This window comes from Pseudophryne corroboree, chromosome 4, assembly GCF_028390025.1.
Source record: "Pseudophryne corroboree isolate aPseCor3 chromosome 4, aPseCor3.hap2, whole genome shotgun sequence".
Taxonomy (NCBI): domain Eukaryota; kingdom Metazoa; phylum Chordata; class Amphibia; order Anura; family Myobatrachidae; genus Pseudophryne; species Pseudophryne corroboree.
The window spans coordinates 741,234,824-741,259,617 of record NC_086447.1 but is presented as its reverse complement, the minus strand read 5'-3'; the positions used below and the strand labels follow the sequence as shown (position 1 = coordinate 741,259,617).

The following is a 24,794-nucleotide window of genomic DNA, read 5'->3' as shown; positions in this document are numbered from 1 at the left end:
ACCCTAGGGATCGCGGCCTCATACTATTCCTGGAGCTTATGATCCCTAAGGCTAGCGCTGGTGCACCCGAGGTTGCAGCCGCGTCAGCGACTGTTTGGTAGTCTCCTCCCAAAACAGTGCGGCTGTGTCCGTATTCCCCTTCTAAGCGGAACCGATACCTTACCTTCTCCCCGTGCTCTGGCCACAGCCTGGTTCAGCTAGTATATCGGACACAGACGGCCGCCGAAACAGCACTGTACTAGTGGGTAAGCGTTGTTGCGACCCGGCGGAGAGTTGTTGTAGCGACTCTTTCTAAGGTACGTTTAAGATGCTGTTTAGAAAGATTGCTCAGAAAAATAGTAAGACTATAAAAATAAAATAAGAATGCTTTGGGCTGCTAAAAACTAGCAGCCCTCTGACCATGGTCCGACTCCTGCCGCACCAAACAAAAAACTGATTTGTCTGAGCCAGGAGGCGGGGATATATGTACGGGCCTGTTGCATGCTGGTAGGCGGAAAGCTTTGACCGATTGGTGCAAATCCACTGTCGCTTCATCATATCCCATTGTTATCTTGTGGACCCTGCCGGAGAAATATATGAGATATACATACATATATTATATATATATACATACATATATTATATATATATATATATATATATATATATATATATATATATATTGAGTGTCCCATATCCAAATATCCCAAAATACGGAATATTCTGAAATGCTGATTTTTTTCAGTGAGATAGTGAAACCTTTGTTTTCTGATGGCTCAATGTACACAAACTTTGTTTAATACACAAGGTTATTAAAAATATTGTATAAAATGACCTTCAGGCTGTGTGTATAAGGTGTATATGAAACATAAATGAATGTTATACACCTTGACAAAGGGGCTTGTAAGCCCCGAAACGTCAGCATCTTGTAACTTTCTTTAAATACAATTTTGTCTATTTCACTAAATCCTCGAGTGCCGCTGTTTTTTCTGGATTACTATATATATATATATATATATATATATATATATATAATCTCTCTCTATATATATATATATATATATATATATATATATATATATATATATAAACAAGATGGAAGACCGGCACTCACTTAATCAACGTTATAGCGCCCGGTGCCCTCAGCAACAAAGTTTTAAACATATGCAACAAGGAGAAGCGGCACTCACGGCTGGATACAAATGGACACAGAGACCACAGCAGTACGTATCAACGTTTCAATTCCAATGAATTTTCGTCAGGATACAGATAACTTGAACAAAAGACTCACCTTATATCCCTCACCAATTGTGTTCAGGTGTGCTCGCTGGGCGGCCCGGCGGTCCGGAAGCGGCACCTAAGAAAGACGTCACCGCGCCTGCGGCTGACGTCAGTGTAAACCGTCACCATAGAAACCCCAGGAGTGTGTATACAGAAGGGGAACTGGGGAAAGATACACATACCGGCATATTGAAAAAACAGACATGATCCATGTGTCACAATAAAATAGAAGAACATGAACAAAGATACATAAACGGAACACACTGATACCTGCTTGTCAATTTAAAAACAAATGTTAGCCAAACCTTAAATATATTAACTAGATGTTTTATAACCCTATCCAGCAATGTTAAATACAAGCACAATCAGGAATCAATTAAAACCGGATAGAGGTAGTGCATCATTAAGCCCCCTAGGATTAATAGTGTCTAGGCGGAGGATCCAGCGGGATTCACATCTTAATAAGGCTGCTCCTCGATCACCGCCCCTCAAAGACTGGGAGATATGGTCAATCATCCTATATTTCAGACTGCATAGACTATGTCTAGCAGTCACAAAGTGACGTGCGACCGGTTGGTCGCTCGAACCACTGGCCAATGCTGATCTAATCGCAGAACGGTGAGCCGTCATCCGCTCCTTGAATTTACGAGTAGTTTTACCTACGTATACCAGACCGCAAGGACATACGATCTGGTACACGACAAAGGTTGATTCAGGTGATGTCTAATTAGAAATTTTTTACCCGACCAAGGGTGACAAAAGGTGTCACCAGTGAGCATGAATTTGCATGTAGTACATGCACACTTGAAACATCCATTCGGTTTATATTTCAAAAAACCTGTGGGGGATTTACCTTTATCTGCTATATCGGTTTTTACTAAGATATCACGTAGATTCCTTGCTCGTTTATAGCAAGGCATAAGTCTGATATCAGATAAACCAAGATTACTATCCGATTGGACCAAGTTCCAGTGTTTTTTGGAGATTTTATTCACACCACTAGACAAGGTGTTAAATTGATTAACCCAGGGTAGAATGGCTTTAGATTCACTATCCTGTTTTTTACAGAGAAGGCTGGTTCTATCCATAGCGAGCACCCTTTCTTTCATTGTTGTTAATTGTTTTGAACAATATCCTCTGGACAGAAATTTATCAATCAACTCATCCATTTGTACCACTGCTACCTCTCTATCACTATTAATGCGCATAATGCGCATCATTTGTGAGTAAGGTAACCCACGTTTCAAACTGACAGGATGACAACTAGTATTGTGCAAAAAAGTATTACGGTCAGTACTTTTAGAGAATACCGTAGTGTGAATTCTAGACTGTTCAACCTTAATAAGGACATCTAGAAATTCTATTTCACATTGACTCGTTTTGTATGTTAATTTCACTGGACTAATACTTTCATTATGATTCTCCAGTACCTGTATTAATTTTTCTAGGGGACCATTCCAAAACAGAAGCAAATCATCTATATATCTGGTGTAAAAAAACACCATAGATGATACAGATGAGTCACTGAAAAAAATGTCACGTTCGACGTCCAACATATATATATTTGCATATGTCGGAGCGACGGCAGATCCCATCGCACAACCACGATTTTGTAAAAAGAACTTATTGTCATACAGGAAAAATTTTTTGCTGAGAATCAATTCCAATAGGATCAAAAACATATCGATATGGGACAATGACATTTCACTCTTAGATGTTAAAAACTTCTTTACCGCCATTAACCCTTCCTGGTGTGGAATCACTGTGTAAAGGCTAGCTACATCTATGGTGACTAACCACATATCAACAGGTAACTCTCCTAAATTGGCTAATCTATTGAGCAGCATCGTAGTATCCATTAAAAACAATGGCTGCTCATGTAATAAAGGTTGTATCATACAATCCAGCAATATAGATGTCGGCTGAAACAATGATCCGCGGGCGGATATAATTGGACGGCCTGGAGGCGGATTCATGCCTTTGTGTATTTTCGGCAGAGTGTACAACAAAGGAACTAAAGGAAATTCAGGGATAAGTAAATCAAAAACATCATCAGAAATAAATCCCACATCTTTAGCCATGATTAATGCTTCTTTAAGTTCCTTTGCAAAAATAGTAGTCGGATTGCCACGTAATTTACAATAAACCCCAGGTTCGTCCAATTGTCGTTGGATCTCATTTTTGTAATCCAGTAGATCTTGCAGCACGATGGCTCCTCCTTTGTCTGCTGGACGTATAGTGATTGAATCATTTCTGGACAAGGAATTAAGGGCTAATCGTTCAGATTTGGACAAATTGACATGCGTCTTGTCAGACGAGGTATATAAAGAACTCACATCTTGATCTAATACCCTAATAAAAGTTTTGATGCTGGCATTGTTGGAAAGAGGATCAAAAGAAGACTTCTTCTTAAACTGGCACAATTTTTTTGGAATCGCAGAAGATGTAGATGTTGGTTTATCCAAAAAGAATTCTTTTAATTTCAACTTACGGTTGAGCTGGTTTTTCTCAACTTGCCACTGTAACGGATCGAACTGGTTGCTAGGAACAAAAGAAAGGCCTTTAGATAGAACCTTTATTTCATTGATTGAAAGCTCATAACTGGACAAATTGCAAATCAATTCTTCTTGTTTTTCAAGGACTTGCTTCTTCCACGCCCGGCTGCGCTTGTACTGGCCTCCTCTCCTTGTGCATCTGTTTTGCGTGCATATTTTCTGCGGGTGGTCATCCCTAAAGGGACATTCCTCCCACCACCACGCTTTCCACTCGTTGTTTCATATTCACTGTTGGTACTGCTGTTTTCAGCCGAGGTCTCAGTATCAATAGCAGAGCGTGGATATCTGCGTCCACGAAAAAATGGGCGTCGGTTCTCATCCTGATTGGAACCTGATAGCCAACGGTATACCTGATGGTTCTCGTAGTCCTTTTCCACTTTGATGAATTTGTCCTTTTTGAACTTAATCAGGTCTCTTTTGTAAGTGGCAATCTGATTGTTGAGTTTAGATATCCAATCACCCTCATTATCTGAGATGAGTGTTGACATATGTATTGTTTCAAAGTTGCTGATTTTGTCTTTTAATGTTTGCACCTCTTTGTTAGAGAATTCAATTACCAGTAGCATTAGATCAGACGAGCATTTATTTAAAATAGACACCCATTTACGGCAAAACGCCGGATCGAACCTGCCAATAGTAGGGCAATTACGTACCCTAAATCCACGAGGGATTTTTTTAACACGAAAATAGTCACTCAGTGTAATAGAATGCAAATTAAAATCAACCTCCTTCTTCTTTAATTTTAACAACTCCTTGAAAATACCATCTAATGATAGAGCTTCTGGCTGATCAAGAAGCTGTTCTTTATGTAGAATTTCTTCTGTTTCAGTTTCCGAATAACTGAAATGCTCTTGTAATGGTATTAGCAGAGGGTTAAACAATTCATCAGTGACAATGGTAGATTCAGTCATGGTTCCCAAACTGCAATTTGGATCAGTCGGCTAGATCAGTATGCAGGAAAGCAAGGTTCCCCAGACGTTTTAAAATATACTGAGAGCAGTACAGCACATATATACTGAACTCAATTAGTCCTGGAATTAGTGCATAAATAGTAGATCAGTATATGGAGTGTTGCCTTGTCTAGATACAGATCCTGTGGCAGGGATATGTATAATAGATATAAACAAGATGGAAGACCGGCACTCACTTAATCAACGTTATAGCGCCCGGTGCCCTCAGCAACAAAGTTTTAAACATATGCAACAAGGAGAAGCGGCACTCACGGCTGGATACAAATGGACACAGAGACCACAGCAGTACGTATCAACGTTTCAATTCCAATGAATTTTCGTCAGGATACAGATAACTTGAACAAAAGACTCACCTTATATCCCTCACCAATTGTGTTCAGGTGTGCTCGCTGGGCGGCCCGGCGGTCCGGAAGCGGCACCTAAGAAAGACGTCACCGCGCCTGCGGCTGACGTCAGTGTAAACCGTCACCATAGAAACCCCAGGAGTGTGTATACAGAAGGGGAACTGGGGAAAGATACACATACCGGCATATTGAAAAAACAGACATGATCCATGTGTCACAATAAAATAGAAGAACATGAACAAAGATACATAAACGGAACACACTGATACCTGCTTGTCAATTGGCTAACATTTGTTTTTAAATTGACAAGCAGGTATCAGTGTGTTCCGTTTATGTATCTTTGTTCATGTTCTTCTATTTTATTGTGACACATGGATCATGTCTGTTTTTTCAATATGCCGGTATGTGTATCTTTCCCCAGTTCCCCTTCTGTATACACACTCCTGGGGTTTCTATGGTGACGGTTTACACTGACGTCAGCCGCAGGCGCGGTGACGTCTTTCTTAGGTGCCGCTTCCGGACCGCCGGGCCGCCCAGCGAGCACACCTGAACACAATTGGTGAGGGATATAAGGTGAGTCTTTTGTTCAAGTTATCTGTATCCTGACGAAAATTCATTGGAATTGAAACGTTGATACGTACTGCTGTGGTCTCTGTGTCCATTTGTATCCAGCCGTGAGTGCCGCTTCTCCTTGTTGCATATGTTTAAAACTTTGTTGCTGAGGGCACCGGGCGCTATAACGTTGATTAAGTGAGTGCCGGTCTTCCATCTTGTTTATATCTATTATACATATCCCTGCCACAGGATCTGTATCTAGACAAGGCAACACTCCATATACTGATCTACTATTTATGCACTAATTCCAGGACTAATTGAGTTCAGTATATATGTGCTGTACTGCTCTCAGTATATTTTAAAACGTCTGGGGAACCTTGCTTTCCTGCATACTGATCTAGCCGACTGATCCAAATTGCAGTTTGGGAACCATGACTGAATCTACCATTGTCACTGATGAATTGTTTAACCCTCTGCTAATACCATTACAAGAGCATTTCAGTTATTCGGAAACTGAAACAGAAGAAATTCTACATAAAGAACAGCTTCTTGATCAGCCAGAAGCTCTATCATTAGATGGTATTTTCAAGGAGTTGTTAAAATTAAAGAAGGAGGTTGATTTTAATTTGCATTCTATTACACTGAGTGACTATTTTCGTGTTAAAAAAATCCCTCGTGGATTTAGGGTACGTAATTGCCCTACTATTGGCAGGTTCGATCCGGCGTTTTGCCGTAAATGGGTGTCTATTTTAAATAAATGCTCGTCTGATCTAATGCTACTGGTAATTGAATTCTCTAACAAAGAGGTGCAAACATTAAAAGACAAAATCAGCAACTTTGAAACAATACATATGTCAACACTCGTCTCAGATAATGAGGGTGATTGGATATCTAAACTCAACAATCAGATTGCCACTTACAAAAGAGACCTGATTAAGTTCAAAAAGGACAAATTCATCAAAGTGGAAAAGGACTACGAGAACCATCAGGTATACCGTTGGCTATCAGGTTCCAATCAGGATGAGAACCGACGCCCATTTTTTCGTGGACGCAGATATCCACGCTCTGCTATTGATACTGAGACCTCGGCTGAAAACAGCAGTACCAACAGTGAATATGAAACAACGAGTGGAAAGCGTGGTGGTGGGAGGAATGTCCCTTTAGGGATGACCACCCGCAGAAAATATGCACGCAAAACAGATGCACAAGGAGAGGAGGCCAGTACAAGCGCAGCCGGGCGTGGAAGAAGCAAGTCCTTGAAAAACAAGAAGAATTGATTTGCAATTTGTCCAGTTATGAGCTTTCAATCAATGAAATAAAGGTTCTATCTAAAGGCCTTTCTTTTGTTCCTAGCAACCAGTTCGATCCGTTACAGTGGCAAGTTGAGAAAAACCAGCTCAACCGTAAGTTGAAATTAAAAGAATTCTTTTTGGATAAACCAACATCTACATCTTCTGCGATCCCAAAAAATTGTGCCAGTTTAAGAAGAAGTCTTCTTTTGATCCTCTTTCCAACAATGCCAGCATCAAAACTTTTATTAGGGTATTAGATCAAGATGTGAGTTCTTTATATACCTCGTCTGATAAGACGCATGTCAATTTGTCCAAATCTGAACGATTAGCCCTTAATTCCTTGTCCAGAAATGATTCAATCACTATACGTCCAGCAGACAAAGGAGGAGCCATCGTGCTGCAAGATCTACTGGATTACAAAAATGAGATCCAACGACAATTGGACGAACCTGGGGTTTATTGTAAATTACGTGGCAATCCGACTACTATTTTTGCAAAGGAACTTAAAGAAGCATTAATCATGGCTAAAGATGTGGGATTTATTTCTGATGATGTTTTTGATTTACTTATCCCTGAATTTCCTTTAGTTCCTTTGTTGTACACTCTGCCGAAAATACACAAAGGCATGAATCCGCCTCCAGGCCGTCCAATTATATCCGCCCGCGGATCATTGTTTCAGCCGACATCTATATTGCTGGATTGTATGATACAACCTTTATTACATGAGCAGCCATTGTTTTTAATGGATACTACGATGCTGCTCAATAGATTAGCCAATTTAGGAGAGTTACCTGTTGATATGTGGTTAGTCACCATAGATGTAGCTAGCCTTTACACAGTGATTCCACACCAGGAAGGGTTAATGGCGGTAAAGAAGTTTTTAACATCTAAGAGTGAAATGTCATTGTCCCATATCGATATGTTTTTGATCCTATTGGAATTGATTCTCAGCAAAAAATTTTTCCTGTATGACAATAAGTTCTTTTTACAAAATCGTGGTTGTGCGATGGGATCTGCCGTCGCTCCGACATATGCAAATATATATATGTTGGACGTCGAACGTGACATTTTTTTCAGTGACTCATCTGTATCATCTATGGTGTTTTTTTACACCAGATATATAGATGATTTGCTTCTGTTTTGGAATGGTCCCCTAGAAAAATTAATACAGGTACTGGAGAATCATAATGAAAGTATTAGTCCAGTGAAATTAACATACAAAACGAGTCAATGTGAAATAGAATTTCTAGATGTCCTTATTAAGGTTGAACAGTCTAGAATTCACACTACGGTATTCTCTAAAAGTACTGACCGTAATACTTTTTTGCACAATACTAGTTGTCATCCTGTCAGTTTGAAACGTGGGTTACCTTACTCACAAATGATGCGCATTATGCGCATTAATAGTGATAGAGAGGTAGCAGTGGTACAAATGGATGAGTTGATTGATAAATTTCTGTCCAGAGGATATTGTTCAAAACAATTAACAACAATGAAAGAAAGGGTGCTCGCTATGGATAGAACCAGCCTTCTCTGTAAAAAACAGGATAGTGAATCTAAAGCCATTCTACCCTGGGTTAATCAATTTAACACCTTGTCTAGTGGTGTGAATAAAATCTCCAAAAAACACTGGAACTTGGTCCAATCGGATAGTAATCTTGGTTTATCTGATATCAGACTTATGCCTTGCTATAAACGAGCAAGGAATCTACGTGATATCTTAGTAAAAACCGATATAGCAGATAAAGGTAAATCCCCCACAGGTTTTTTGAAATATAAACCGAATGGATGTTTCAAGTGTGCATGTACTACATGCAAATTCATGCTCACTGGTGACGCCTTTTGTCACCCTTGGTCGGGTAAAAAATTTCTAATTAGACATCACCTGACATGTGAATCAACCTTTGTCGTGTACCAGATCGTATGTCCTTGCGGTCTGGTATACGTAGGTAAAACTACTCGTAAATTCAAGGAGCGGATGACGGCTCACCGTTCTGCGATTAGATCAGCATTGGCCAGTGGTTCGAGCGACCAACCGGTCGCACGTCACTTTGTGACTGCTAGACATAGTCTATGCAGTCTGAAATATAGGATGATTGACCATATCTCCCAGTCTTTGAGGGGCGGTGATCGAGGAGCAGCCTTATTAAGATGTGAATCCCGCTGGATCCTCCGCCTAGACACTATTAATCCTAGGGGGCTTAATGATGCACTACCTCTATCCGGTTTTAATTGATTCCTGATTGTGCTTGTATTTAACATTGCTGGATAGGGTTATAAAACATCTAGTTAATATATTTAAGGTTTGGCTAACATTTGTTTTTAAATTGACAAGCAGGTATCAGTGTGTTCCGTTTATGTATCTTTGTTCATGTTCTTCTATTTTATTGTGACACATGGATCATGTCTGTTTTTTCAATATGCCGGTATGTGTATCTTTCCCCAGTTCCCCTTCTGTATACACACTCCTGGGGTTTCTATGGTGACGGTTTACACTGACGTCAGCCGCAGGCGCGGTGACGTCTTTCTTAGGTGCCGCTTCCGGACCGCCGGGCCGCCCAGCGAGCACACCTGAACACAATTGGTGAGGGATATAAGGTGAGTCTTTTGTTCAAGTTATCTGTATCCTGACGAAAATTCATTGGAATTGAAACGTTGATACGTACTGCTGTGGTCTCTGTGTCCATTTGTATCCAGCCGTGAGTGCCGCTTCTCCTTGTTGCATATATATATATACATACATACATACATACATACATACATACATACATACATACATACATACATACATAGGTTGAGTATCCCATATCCAAATATTCCGAAATACGGACTTTTTTGAGTGATACTGAGATAGTGAAACCTTTGTTTTTTGATGGCTCAATGTACACAAACTTTGTTTAATACACAAAGTTATTAAAAATATTGTATTAAATGACCTTCAGGCTGTGTGCATAAGGTGTATATGAAACATAAATGAATTGTGTGAATGTACACACACTTTGTTTAATGCACAAAGTTATAAAAAATATTGGCTAAAATTACCTTCAGGCTGTGTGTATAAGGTGTATATGTAACATAAACGCATTCTGTGCTTAGATTTAGGTCCCATCACCATAATATCTCATTATGGTATGCAATTATTCCAAAATACGGAAAAATCCGATATCCAAAATTCCTCTGGTCCCAAGCATTTTGGATAAGGGATACTCAACCTGTGTGTGTGTGTGTGTGTGTGTGTGTGTGTGTGTGTGTGTGTGTGTGTGTGTGTATATATATATATATATATATATATATATATATATATATATATATATATATATATATATACACATACATGGGACGTGCGGTGAGCTAAATGACTCAGGAGGCACTGGCTAGCACCAGAGCAAGATTTACATACAATATATGAGCCAAAACGTACATCTGGGCATTATACACAGGTGCAGCAGTATAAACTCCTGGAAATTTGGTGAGTTTTGATCAGAGATGTGCAGAAAAGATAAGCAGGTGAGGCACTGCCTCACCTGCCATAGACTTTTTGCTCCAGAGTTTTGGCTATAAAAATTATTAGAATAATGCAAAGAAGATATTTCAAACATATTCTTTGTATTTTTCATATACTTTACACCGTCAAAACTCTGGTACAAACGTTAGTATGACAGGAAAGGCTCTGCCTCATCTGCCTCACCCCACCGCACGTCACTATTACATACATACACACATCTCTGGAGAGAGGTCTGTGATGTGCACCGACGCTTCCCATCCAACCTGATGGAGCTTGAGAGGTGCTGCAAAGAGGAATGGGCGAAATTACCCAAAGATAGGTGTACCAAGCTTGTGGCATCATATTCAAAAAGACTTGAGGCTGTAATTGCTGCCAGAGGTGCATCAACAAAGTATTGAGCAAAGACTGTAAATACATATGTACATGTGATTTTATTTTTTTATTTTTAATAAATTTGCAAAAATCTCAAAAAAAATGTTCACATTGTCATTATGGAGTATTGTGTGTAGAATTTTATGGGGGAAAATTAACTTATTCCATTTTGGAATAAGGCTGTAACATAACAATGTGGAAAAAGTGAAGCGCTGTGAATACTTTCCGGATGCACTGTATGTATCATAATCAGTGATTTGGTGGTGTGCGGGAGCATTTTTGCTGAAGTATGGTAACAGGCTCTTGGGAATATCTATATGGGTTGCTTAGTAAATGCCATTATATTTCAGAATGTGTTTTAGATTGCTTTTTTCCACTGTAGCATGTAGCTATACCCTAAATGGGCAAAAAGTGTGTGGACACTCCTTTCATTTGAAACAATAGGCATTAATATGAAGTTTCCATCACATAAAAACTTGTAAGAGAACCAATCACTAGCTGCAATTCAGATATTGTGATACTGCAGCTTGGTTGAGCTAGTTCTTTCTGCTCACTTCCCCCACTGATTTGCCAGTTCTGTAACAGAACCAGCAGAGCCTTGGAGCTCTAGGTTAGAAGGAGGAATGAAAATCTATTCTTAGTGTTAATGCCACTTTAAGGGGTATATGCAATTGCGGAATTCGACCGTTTTTAAATTTGACACAATTCGACAGTCAGACACCCTGCCGCCGGGACCCGAATTCGACATATTCAATAAAAAACGGATTCGACAGTCCCGCTGTCGAAAAACGGACCAATTGACGATAGTGTGCGTCCTGGATTCGACTTCATGGACGGCACAAAAGTGTTTAAAAAAAATCCTGAAAAAAAAATGCGTGGGGTCACCTAAGCATAACCAGCCTCGGGCTCTTTGAGCCGGTCCTGGTTGTAAAAATACGGGGGAAAAATTGACAGGGGATCCCCCGTATTTTAACAACCAGCACCGGACTCTGCGTCTGGTCCTGGTGCAAAAAATACGGGGGACAAAAGACGTAGGGGTCCCCCGTATTTTTCACACCAGCACCGGGCTCCACTAGCTGGAGAGATAATGCCACAGCCGGGGGACACTTTTATACCGGTCCCTGCGGCCGTGGCATTAAATCCCCAACCAGTCACCCGGGGTACCCTGGAGGAGTGGGGACCCCTTAAATCAAGGGGTCCCCTCCTCCAGCCACCCAAGGGCCAGGGGTGAAGCCCGAGGCTGTGTCTCCCTCCCCCCCCCCCCCCCCCCCAATCCTAGGGCGACAGATGGGAGGCTGATAGCCAAGTGACAAGATAAAGAATATTGTTTTTTGTAGCAGAACTACAAGTCCCAGCAAGCCTCCCCCGCAAGCTGTTACTTGGAGAACCACAAGTACCAGCATGCGGTGGAAAAACGGGCCCGCTGGAACCTGTAGTTCTACTGCAAAAAAAATACCCAAATAAAAACAGTACACACACACACCGTGATAGTAAAACTTTATTACATACATGCACACCGACACACACATACTTACCTATGTTGACACGAAGTGTCGGTCCCCTTCTCCACGTAGAATCCACGGGGTACCTGTAAATAAAATTATACTCCCAAAAATCCTGTGTAGATCTGTCCTCTTCTGCTTGTAATCCACGTACTTGGCAAAATAATAAAACGCAAAACCCGATCCACGCACTGAAAGGGGTCCCATGTTTACACATGGGACCCCTTTCCCCGACTGACGGGACCCCCCGTGACTGCTGTCAAAGAGGGTCCCTTCAGCCAATCAGGGAGCGCTATGTCGTGGCACTCTCCTGATTGGCTGTGCGCGTCCGAGTTGTCAGGCCGCGCACTCGAGACACAATGTAGCACATAGGCGCTCCATTGTATCCAATGGTGGGAACTTTGCGTCAGTGGTTGAGGTTACTCGTGGTCAACCGCTAACCGCAAAGTTCCCACCATTGAATATAATGGAGCGCCTATGTGCTATGTGCCGCCTGACAGCTCAGACGCGCACAGCCAATCAGGAGAGTGCCACAACGTGGCGCTCCCTGATTAGCTGAAGGGACCCTCTGTGACAGGAGTCACGGGGGGTCCCAGCATTCGGGGAAAGGGGTCCCATGTGTAAACATGGGACCCCTTTCAGTGCGTGGATCGGGTTTTGCATTTTATTATTTTGCCAAGTACGTGGATTACAAGCAGAAGAGGACAGATCTACACAGGATTTTTGTGAGGTATAATTTTATTTACAGGTACCCCGTGGATTCTACGTGGAGAAGGGGACCGACACGTAAGTATGTGTGTGTCGGTGTGCATGTATGTCTTTTGTCCCCCGTATTTTTTGCACCAGGACCGGACGCAGAGCCCAGTGCTGAATGTTAAAATACAGGGGATCGCCTGTCAATTTCCCCCCCGTATTTTTACAACCAGGACTGGCTCAAAGAGCCCGAGGCTGGTTATGCTTAGGAGGGGGGACCCCACGCATTTTTTTTCTTGATTTTTAACCCATTCCCACCCCTTCCCACTGAAAAACATGCTCTGATCTCTCCATATTATTTTAGTCAGTAAAAAAAAAAAATATTCTTTTAAAAATATATTAAATAATACTTGTGGCTCCTAATAGACAAACCCAAGTAGATTATCCCTTCTAATATAAATAGATATGCTATTAGCAATAAAGAAAACACACAAAAAAACATGTTTTTAAAAAATTTTATTAGATCCCGCCAGCAAAATGAGGCGGACTGAAATTGACGAAATTACTGTCGAAAAGCACTGTTGTCAAATCGACATTCTTCAATTGAATATACGTTTGTCGAAAAGCCGCATTTTTACCATTGCAGACATGTCGAATTTGACAACTGTCAAATTGCAAAAAGTCGAATCTGAAACGCCCGTTTTTTTGTGTCGAATCATTTTTTTTTTTGTGTCGAAAATGCCCCGTTTTTCGACATTTGCGTTAATTCGACCGCAATTGCATATGGCCCTAAATCATGCTGTGTTTTGTACTCTAATAATTCATAAACCCAGTTAGAAAATTGCATTAAAAAAATAGGAATTTCAGGCAGCTCTCTTCAGATACATCTCGGATTGGTTTATGCGTTAATCAGTATTTACTAACTGTATGTTGGAGGAAGCCCTCTTTCACCCGTTCTCTCCTAGTGCTTTAGTGCATACGCCTAAAAACGTTTTACCAGACACTGTAGTTTCCAATGTTCTCTTTAGGGACACTTATAAAGTTTTGTATATGATTAACAAAAAACTTAAAAGAAACCATGTAAGATCTCCATATAATATTTTCTGGGGCAACCCTTGCTTCTCCCCAGGGTTGGAAAATAGTATGTTTGCAGCATGGAAAGAATTAGGTATTTCAGCCATAAGAGATGTCTTTGACCCCATTCGTTCTTTTGACTACTTGCGAGAAACTTTTGGCATTTCAAATATTGCTTTTTTATGTATCTTCAGGTCAGACACTTTGTTCAAACGAGACCACTAGCCCATGTTACAAACATTGCAACTGACACTATACACTCTGTTATGTCATTTATTCGGTCTAATACATATAGATGATGCTATTTATCCCCCTCGATTAAAAAAAATAAAAAAATAGGCATTTAACACTAATCTACTTTCTTACTTTATTTTTAGGTAACAGACCTTTTTCAATCATCTCCTTTTCTTGTTGGAAAAGATAGCGTTTCTATTATGAACGGTACTGATGAAGGTCAGTGATTCAGCACATTTATCTAATGTTGATCATGTTAGTGGTAATCTACAATAATTGAAAAGCATGTCAACATGTGGCTTCATATTGTCACTATGAAGCCACTATGAAGTACATGTATGGGATAAACATAAGGATATCCTTACAAAGAAATAAAGTTCAAATAATGTTTGAGATAAGTATATGGTAAATGAAAAAAGGGCAGACTAGATGTGCCAAGTGGTTCTTATATGCCGTCAAGTCCTGTGTTTCGATAGGGGGGTTCACACTGAGAGATCCATGTTTAAATATCTAAGCAGTCTGACTGTACTAGATTAACCATGCAGGCTCAATCTAGCAGGTTGCTCACTTCAGCACTGTGTGAAGTGAGCGGCCCCCCGTCATGCCCCCCCCCCCCCGCTCGCTCAGCACATTGCGCTGTGTGCTGAGCGGGGGGGGAGATGTGTGCTGAGCGGTCTGTGTTAAGATCGCTCAGCACACATCTCTCGCGTCAGTACCCCCCTTATGTTTCGCTAAAGATTGGTTTATATAGGGGGGAGGGAAGAGAGGTCTTGGACTGCACCTTAACTCTAAACATAATGAGAGGTGCTACCATGCTGAGACTTGTAGTGCCACACACACAAAAAAAGTCAAATGTTGATGCACACTCCGAATATTACTAATCAGAATAATTGTAATAAGTTCTGCAGTTTAACACACAGTAAAATTGAGGTTCTTTGCATAATTTTGGCCAAAAGTATGAGCCTACCCACCACGTCCAGACAACCTCAGCAGATGACCTGACATTCCTAAGGTTCAAGTCCAAGGCATGGGACCCCCAGGCCAGCCCAACCAAACCTCCCCAAGGCACCACACTAGTGAACGCAAGTGAAGTGTTAGAATGTGTTAGATAAGTAAGAAGAAGCTGCTATGTGTTAGGAGTTCTACCAGGGGTGGATTTGGGGGTGTAGGCGCCCCTAGGTACAATAGTAATGGCTGCCCCCCTGCCTATTTTTATTCTTTTCATTGATTGGTTATTTGATGATGCCAATTTAATAATAATAAGAAGAAAAGCCACTAACTATGACATGTTTTAATTATGTGTACATATTTACTAAGTAGGACAGAAGACAGGGCAGCATGTGCATGTCTTACCCATTTGCACTCCATTCCAGATGGCATTTGGTACAGTACAGATGTGTCTCACTACATTGTTGCTGTATACCGCCTCTTACTCATCGCTAGCCATCTCCCATAGACTTCAGTGCGCTCTCAAAGAAGTGAATGCATAGCGGGAAGCAGTGTATAACCCTGTGAAAGGACACGTCTGTACAGTGTAAATATTTGTAGCTGCTCGTACATTTTGGGCTGACCATACCAACACAAGCATCCATGTGCTGCCACTAGGCACGTGCCTCACATGCCTAATGGGAAATTCACCACTGATGTGACATAGGTGGGAGGTAATAATAGGGGGTCAGTTTACTAAGGTGGGAGTTTTTTAGAACTGGTGATGTTGCCAATAGCAACCAATCAGATTCTATCTATTATCTTCTAGAAACGGCTAGATAAATGTTAAGTAGAATCTGATTGGTTGCTATAAGCAACATCACCAGTTCTAAAAAACAAATCCTCCCACCTTAGTAAATTTACTCCTATGTGTTAAAAAATGTATATTGCATGTCCGTATTGAGGAAGAGTTTGGGGCATGGGGCTCCTTGGGTTGCTGTGGCCGGGCCGCTTAAGGGCATCATAATGTAACAATCAATTTAGCACTCTTTAGCACCTTCATTCGCTCTTTTTATCAATGTAACACTTTTATTATTACCTCCCACCTGCTGCTTCTTCGTTTTTTAACACCTTTTAACACTTTACTTGCTATTTCTCACTAGTGTTATGTTTTGGGGAGGTTTGGTTGGGCTGGCCTTGTTGTCTAACGTGCCCCGGACTTGAACCTCAGGAATGTTAGGGACCTTCCTGATGAGGTCACCTGGATGTGGTGGGTAGGCCAAAACTTATGCAAAGAACCTCAGTTGTACTCTGTTAAACTGCAGGATTTACTATAGAATAATTTACCAGTTCATTGCACATAGTGGAATTTTTTATTTTGTTATTTATTTTGTGTGGTTTTTTTTCTACCAGGGATATTTGCTTGGATTACGGTAAACGTTTTAACTGGTAAGTGTTGCTAAATCCTGGCATCTTCTTTACAGAATTGTTTTTTTGTTCTTGAACCCTATGGCTATGTGCCTACTGTCAATACTTTGTGTGTTTTAAACTTCAATTTTTAATGTGAATTAATTGGATGTGAAATTAATTTTGTTGTACTAAGTCAGATTGCAAGCATGATGGAGTGTCGCCCTCCGCCCTGAGATCATGCGCTGGTCAGCTTGCCCCCATTTTCGCCAAAATATTCAACAAATCGCTACAACTGTGCAAAGTTCCCTCCTGCCTCAAAAGCTCCACAATTGTTCCGGTCCCAAAGAAACCTACCATCACAAGCCTAAATGACTACAGGCCGATAGCACTGACGTCTGTGGTCATGAAAGTGTTCGAGCGCCTGGTACTGAACCACCTAAAAGTTGTGACCGGCCCCCAATTAGACCCCCTTCAGTTCGCCTATCGAGCGAATCGGTGCGTTGAGGACGCTGTCAACCTGGGCCTGCACTACATTCTGCAGCATCTGGATGCGCCCGGTACCTATGCGAGGGTCCTGTTTGTCGACTTCAGCTCAGCCTTCAACACAATCGTCCCCAGCACTCTCTACCCCAAACTTCTCCGCCAAGGGGTACCAGAAGCTACCTGTTCCTGGATTGTTGACTTTCTGACAGATAGAAAACAGGTGGTCAAAGCGGGAGAATTCTCCTCCGAAGCAATGTCCATCAGTACTGGGGCCCCTCAGGGCTGTGTCCTCTCACCCCTGCTCTTCTCTCTGTATACCAACGACTGCTCCTCCGAGTCGCAGTTAGTTAAGATCATTAAATTTGCTGATGACACCACCGTCATCGGCTTCATAAAAGATGGGAACGAATCGGCGTACAGACAGGAAGTGGACCGGCTGGCCCGGTGGTGTAGCTGCAACAACCACGAGCTCAACCCACTCAAAACTGTTGAGATGGTAGTGGACTTTAGGAAGAAGCCAGATGGAGTTCCCCCACTAATCATAGCCGACAGCGTGGTGTCGCTAGTGGACTCCTTCAAGTTCCTGGGGACCACAATCTCCCGAGATCTCAAATGGGGGCTCAATGCAAAGGCCATCATTGGAAAGGCGCAGCAGAGGCTGTTCTTCCTAAGGCAACTTAAGAAGTTCAATATCCCACAGAAGCTCCTGCTCCTCTTCTACTCCGCAATCGTAGAATCTGTGCTGTGCTCCTCGATAATCGTCTGGTATAGTTCCGCCAGTGAGAGAGATAAACGCAGGCTCCAAAGAGTGGTAAGGTCAGCTGAGAAGATCATCGGAGCGGACCTTCCCCCTGTCCATGATCTGTATCTGTCCAGAGCCAAAAAACGGGCAACTAGAATAGTTAAGGACCCGTTTCACCCTAGTCATGGCATGCTCAACCTGCTGCCATCTGGCAGACGATACAGGGCCATCCCCACCAGATCCAACAGAAGCCTCAAAAGCTTCTTTCCTCAAGCAGTCTACCTGCTGAACTCCTGACCATCCGACCCCCTGGTAGACCGCCCAGTCGCTCTACTCTATTTCTCTGCGTGCAATGATGATCACTGTGGTCCCTATGGTTCCTTTATCTGAAGACTCCACATGTCCCCCCCTTCCTGTTTACTTGTTCCCTTTGTGTCTGCTGCACTGTAAACCGAAAACAATTTCCTAGTATACGCAAGTATACCTGGCCAATAAAGCTGATTCTGATTACCATTTTCACGGGGATGTAACCCTCATTGCACTGTGGTGGGTTATCTCAGTACATGAGATCTGAGAAATGGGCACTCCATCTTCAGCTAACTCCAGTGTCGGTATTGCTGTACTAACTAGGGGGAAACCAATCAGATTTCACCCCAGGAATATATTCAGATAAGTTGGGGAATACATACCAATTTGCCATTGATACATATTTCCGACTAACAGCAATAAACTGGTTATTGCACGTCAACGCGCAGCAACCTGGGTTTTTGCTCCGTCTGAAGGAGTCCAGTTGAAATAACCCAGGACGAGCAACCCAGCATTATAACTCTGGTAGCTACCAGGATTGAACACTGGTTCAGGCCAGGTTGTGGTGCAGTGTGAATGGGTGTGAGTCTCAGAACGTGAGAGATTTTGTGAGGGTTCTCCTGTTGTGTTTTTTTTTATTTTTAAAGTGACAATCATTTACATTGCACAACCAGGTTGATTTTGCCATGTAAATGATTGCCACTTTAAAAAAGCAGGAGAACTCTAGCGAAATCTCTCACTTTCTGATATTCACACCCTATCATATGCCCCTCCGCCCCCCTCCCGCCCAATGTTTCAGTGTCTTTTATTGAAGACTTTACTCCTGGGATCAATAATTCAAGCATAGAAAAGGCGTTTTTGCAATTCTATGTTTGGATCAATCATCCCAGGAGGGCCCCTGGGTATGCCATATAGAGTGCCGTTCTTTTTTGCTTTTATATGTGTGTGTTTGTAAATTATTGCCTGCTGTATAATGAAATAAATGCTTTGTTTTGCTGTGTGTTAATAGGGAGTATAACACATGCTTCTGAAAAGCTGTCTGGAATGCTGGATCTTGGTGGTGGGTCAACACAAATCACCTTCTATCCTTATGATAAGGTACATACTGTATTGATGACTTCTAGGACATTTATGGGAACTTTGGTAAAGGAATGATGTGGTGTTGCCATGTAACCAGGGTTATTTTTATCTGTTTCTTTTTTTTTTTTTTTTTTTTATATCTCATCGGTTGCTGATGGTTGGTAGCATAGATTTTAATTAATTGACAACCAGGAAATGTGCTGGAATAAAATTAACCTAAATTGTTAATAATGCAGGACGTTTTGTTCTGGTTGGGGAGACCCGGCATCAGTATGATATCCGGGCTGTCGGACTCCCGGCGGTTAGGAGACCGATGCTGGGATAATGGCGGCTAGCGCAGCATGTCCCCTCGCGGTCGTGCTGCGCTCGCCATGCTTCGGGCCAGACGACCTGGTCATGTTGACTGCCTCCCGTTTAGATGACCTCTTCAGGGCTGCTGGCTTTGAGCACCTTCTGATTACATCAACTATATAAAGATATATGATTATCTGGGCAGAGAAACCATTACAGGTACATGAACGGACAGAAAAACTCACTACTTATAAACAGGGCATTTCCTGTAGCTTATTGACTTGGTTATTATGGGGCTAATGCAGTGTTGGCGAGCCATGTTGCAATGCAAGGTGGGCAAATACTTTTACACTGCTATACACATTTGTTTGAACATGCCCCTCGCAAATCTAAATCTGCACATTATACATCTGACACATCCAGGGCTCTCTACAGCTCTGCTGGGGGCCCCGGTACTGGGAGGGGGCGTGGTCAACTTGGGTAGTTCTGTCCAGGCCCCCTCCTTACTGGTTGAAAAATATACTGTGCACGCACCTCCTTTTTCCCACTGCACATCAGACTGGGAGAGACAGGACTGATTACTGCTGCAGCCTCTCTCCTCAGCCCATGTAGTAGCAGCAGCAGCAGCAGTCTCCTCTCTCCCTGCCTGAAGTGCCGCTGCGGGTTATGAGGGGGGGGGGGGGGGTGTAAAGGCATACACAGTCCCTGCCGGGATCCTCCAACAAGGCTGGGTCCGTCTAAATAGTACCTGCTCCCCCCCCCCACTCCCAGTGGCCTTGGTCCCATCTACAATGCAACATGGTTTGTCCAGGTGCAAGGTTTCTTGATTATTCTTTTTGCTTTGTTCCCTACACAGATTTAGCCGGTCTATAAAATCTGTGCATCTCAATACAGGGTTTTGGATTTTACAGCATTCATGATTTCTATCAAGATTTCCACCCATAAAGTAAATTAATGCTTTATTTAATTATTTATGTATTTTTAATTTTATAAACAGAATACTTTTCCCAGTGCACCAGCGGGATACATCACCAACTTTGATCTGTTTAACAACACATACCACCTATATTCACACAGGTGAGCTTTAACATGGCCTTTGTAGAGGAACATGAGGCTGTTGAGGTTTCATTGTTCCTTCAGGAAAGTACTGTATTCTGGCTTTGGAGAATCGTGTGTACTATTCTCCTACAAAGGATATAATTGCTATTTTAATGTACAAAAAACAGAAGCAACAAAGAACAGTCACTTTCTAATGAGCCCTACACACTGGCCGATCTCACTGCACGATATGAACTCGTTCATATCGTGCAGTGTGTAGGCACCAACGATTAACGTTTCGCGGCTCCGCGCTCGTTAATCGTTGGTGCCCCGTCGCTTATGCATGCAGACCAATATGGACAATCTCACCAATGTTAGCATGCAGTGCTATGGAGCCAGGTGACTGGGGGAGTGAAGAAACTTCACTCCCCCCGTCGCCGGGTCGCCCGTCAGCCGTATCCACCATCGGGCAGCTTGGCGGCGGATTGCCGAGTGTGTAGGGCCCTTAAGACTGTGGGAAATATCTGCCATTCTTGAAATACATGTACAAAACCTTCCATGGTGTATCTTTTCAAATAAATGGAAACTTAATTTTCTCTTTTTTTTTTTTCTGTTAAAATGTAATTATTTTTTTCTGAACAGTCTTTCCCCAGCATCCTAAACTGAGGTTTTCTTTTGTACTGACAAATGTTCTGGAATTATTTAGTAGTGGAAGTTATAGAAGTTAATTATTGACATTCCACCTCCACTCCCCAAAAATTAAATCGTTTTGAGCAGACTGAGATGTACTTATAATGTATAAATGTTGGACATTGTTTTTCACCCTGCTTGTGTGAAATGAATAACCTGTATTTGCATCTTTCCCATTCTCTATTGTAGTTACCTTGGACTAGGTTTAATGTCAGCAAGACTGCAAATTATGGGTGGAGAAGAAGGAAAGCCTTGTGAGTATTGCACTTAAAGAGATGCATTCTATGTCATTATTTTATTTATTTATTTTTCTCATACGTCCTAGAGGATGCTGGGGTCCACTTCAGTACCATGGGGCATAGACTGTTCCGCAGGAGCCATGGGCACTCTAAGCCTTTTCAAAGGGTGTGAACTGGCTCCTCCCTCTATGCCCCTCCTCCAGACCTCAGTTTTTAGAAATGTGCCCAGGCAGACTGGATGCACTCCAGGGGAGCTCTACTGAGTTTCTCTGAAAAGACTTATGTTAGGTTTTTTATTTTAAGGGAGGACTGCTGGCAACAGTCTCCTTGCTTCGTGGGACTGAGGAGGCAGAAGTAGGAACCAACTTCCTGAATAGTTTCATGGCTCTGCTTCTGGCTGACAGGACACCATTAGCTCCTGAAGGGTACTGAACGCTAGCTGTGCCTAGATGCTCACTCCCACAGCGCGGCGTCACCCCCCTTACAGACCCAGAAGTCAGAAGACAGGTGAGCTTTAGAAGAAAGGATCTTCAATGAAAGTAACGGCTAAAGGTACCGCGCGGCTGGCGGGAGCGCAGCGCGCCATGTTGCCCACACATACACAGGCACTGCAGGGGGGGGGGGGGGGGGCTCCCTGGGCAGCATGAAACCTATTGAAACTAGCATAAATAAGGGGCATAAGTTGCTGAGGCACAGTCCTACCCCCGCCAGTATAAAAAATTACCTCATAAAAGCTGAGGAGAAACGCGCCATTGAGGGAGTGGAGCTTCCTCCTCAGTCAGCCAGCACACTGCTCAGTGCCATTTTCTCTCCTTCCAGGCTGCAGAGAAGAACGCTGGTCCTCCTCAAAACAGGTGGAACCACAGTGAATTTGGTGCTATATAATTGTGTGATTAACATTATAAAAGCGCTGCATGTCAGTGGGCATTTTGTGTTCACAGACATTGTGTTGCTGGCGCTGGGTTGTGAACTGGCAAAATCCTATCTGTGTCCCTCTGACAGATTTTACTGTGGGTCTGTCCCCTATAAGCCCGGAGTGTCTGTGGTGTGGTTGTGAACGTGTGTGACATGTCTGAGGCAGGGAGCTCTTCCTCTGTGGGAGACATTTTAGGGACACAGAGGTGTAATATGACACCAAGAGCCTGACTGGGTGAAAGGTTACATGATAGTTTGAATCATATCAGTAAGAGGTTGGACTGAAGCTCATGCAGAAAACTGAAAATCTGTTGAAGATGATGTGATTTTTAATAGTTCTGCCTTTCATCCACAGGGACCCCTCTGGGTCACATACAAATATGCACAAGTAGTACAAACTGATACTGACACGGACTCTGATTCCTGTGTCGACACTAGTGATTGCAGGGGAATAGGTCCTAAGTTAGCGAAAAGCATTCAAAACATGTTTTGGCTATAAAGGAGGTGTTAGAAGTTACGAAGCCCCCTCTTTTACCACAAGGAGAGGGTTTACTTTAGTAAAGAAGTAATGTAATTTTCCCTCCACCTCGGGAGTTGAACAGTCTCTTGGAGGGAGTCTGATTTAACGTGAAAAGAAATTTCAGATTCCCAAAAGGAATTCAGGCAGCTTACCTTTTTCCAAAAGGTGGGAGTCACCCCGCATTTTAGACAGGGCCCTATCATAAAAGAGAAAAGGTGTTTCTCCCTGCGCCTGGAATGGCTTCACTTAAGGAGCCGACAGACAGCAAGTTAGTGAGGTGATCTGTTGAGGTGACCAATGGGACACTACTCAGGACTACCATTGTCTGTGCGTGGGCGAGTAGTGCTATTGAAAAGTGGTCAGAAAACTTGTCATTAGACATTGACACAATAGATGGAGACGAGATACTCCTAACTTTAGGTCATATCAAAGACGCTGCTGCGTACGTGCTAGAAACCATGAAATATATTGGTCTCTTGGGATCAAGAACCGCTACCATGGCAGTATCGGCTCGGAGGGCGTTGTGGATTCGCCAGTGGAATGCTGATGCAGATTCCAAAAGAAATATGGAGGTTCTCCCGTATAAAGGTGAGGCCTTGTTTGGTGATGGGCTGGATGTGTTAGTCTCGGCGGCTACCGCAGGTAAGTCGACATTCTTGCCTTATGCTCCTACACCGGTGAAAAAGACACATCACTCTCACATGCAGTCCTTTCGGCCCAACTAATAAAAAAAGGCCAAAGGTTCCCCCTTTTTTGCAGGTAGGAGAAGGGGAAAAGGAAAGAAATCCACAGTGTCTCCCGGATCGCAGGAGCAGAAATCCACCCCTGCTTCTGCCAAATCTGCAGCATGACGCTGGGGCTCCCTTGCGGGAGTCCGCTCGGGTGGGAGCACGTTTGAAACTTTTCAGTCAAATCTGGATTCAATCTGGCCTGGACCCATGGGTCTTACAAATAGTGTCCCATGGGTACAAACTAGAGTTTCAAGACATCCCCCTCCCCCATGCCGATTTTTCAAATCGACCTTGCCAGCTTCTCTTCCAGAAAGAGAGGTAGTAACAACAGCAATTCAAAAATTATGTCAGGATCAAGTCATTGTCCTGGTTACCTTGTCACAGCAAGGAGAAGGTTTTTATTCAAGCCTCTTCGTAGTTCCGAAGCCGGGCGGCTCGGTCAGACTGATTTTCTCTAACGTCCTAAGTGGATGCTGGGGACTCCGTAAGGACCATGGGGATTAGCGGCTCCGCAGGAGACTGGGCACAACTATAAAGAAAGCTTTTAGACTACTGGTGTGCACTGGCTCCTCCCACTAAGACCCTCCTCCAGACTTCAGTTAGATTCTTGTGCCCGGCTGAGCTGGTTGCACACTAGGGGCTCTCCTGAGCACCTAGAAAGAAAGTATATTTAGGTTTTTTATTTTACAGTGAGATCTGCTGGCAACAGACTCACTGCAGCGAGGGACTAAGGGGAGAAGAAGCGAACCAACCTAACAGGTGGTAGTTTGGGCTTCTTAGGCTACTGGACACCATTAGCTCCAGAGGGATCGACCGCAGGACCCGACCTTGGTGTTCGTTCCCGGAGCCGCGCCGCCGTCCCCCTTACAGAGCCAGAAGCAACGAAGAGGTCCGGAAAATCGGCGGCAGAAGACTTCGGTCTTCACCAAGGTCGCGCACAGCATTGCAGCTGTGCGCCATTGCTCCTCATGTACACCTCACACTTCGGTCACTGATGGGTGCAGGGCGCTGGGGGGGGCGTCCTGAGGGCAATATATGACACCTTGGCTGGCAAATATACATCAT

At 42.9% G+C, this 24,794-nt stretch overlaps 1 protein-coding gene across 2 annotated transcripts in view; it reads left to right on the top strand.

Annotated features, from left to right (window-relative positions):
- The window catches only part of ENTPD6 (ectonucleoside triphosphate diphosphohydrolase 6), a 131,454-nt gene that overhangs the window by 15,943 nt on the left and 90,717 nt on the right, over positions 1-24,794 (top strand). For both annotated transcript variants that reach the window (XM_063918128.1, XM_063918129.1), the window contains exons 5-9: positions 14,501-14,576; positions 16,698-16,733; positions 19,235-19,323; positions 20,594-20,673; positions 21,514-21,578. In XM_063918128.1, the coding sequence (XP_063774198.1) occupies positions 14,501-14,576; positions 16,698-16,733; positions 19,235-19,323; positions 20,594-20,673; positions 21,514-21,578 (346 nt within the window). The remainder of the gene's footprint in view (positions 1-14,500; positions 14,577-16,697; positions 16,734-19,234; positions 19,324-20,593; positions 20,674-21,513; positions 21,579-24,794) is intronic.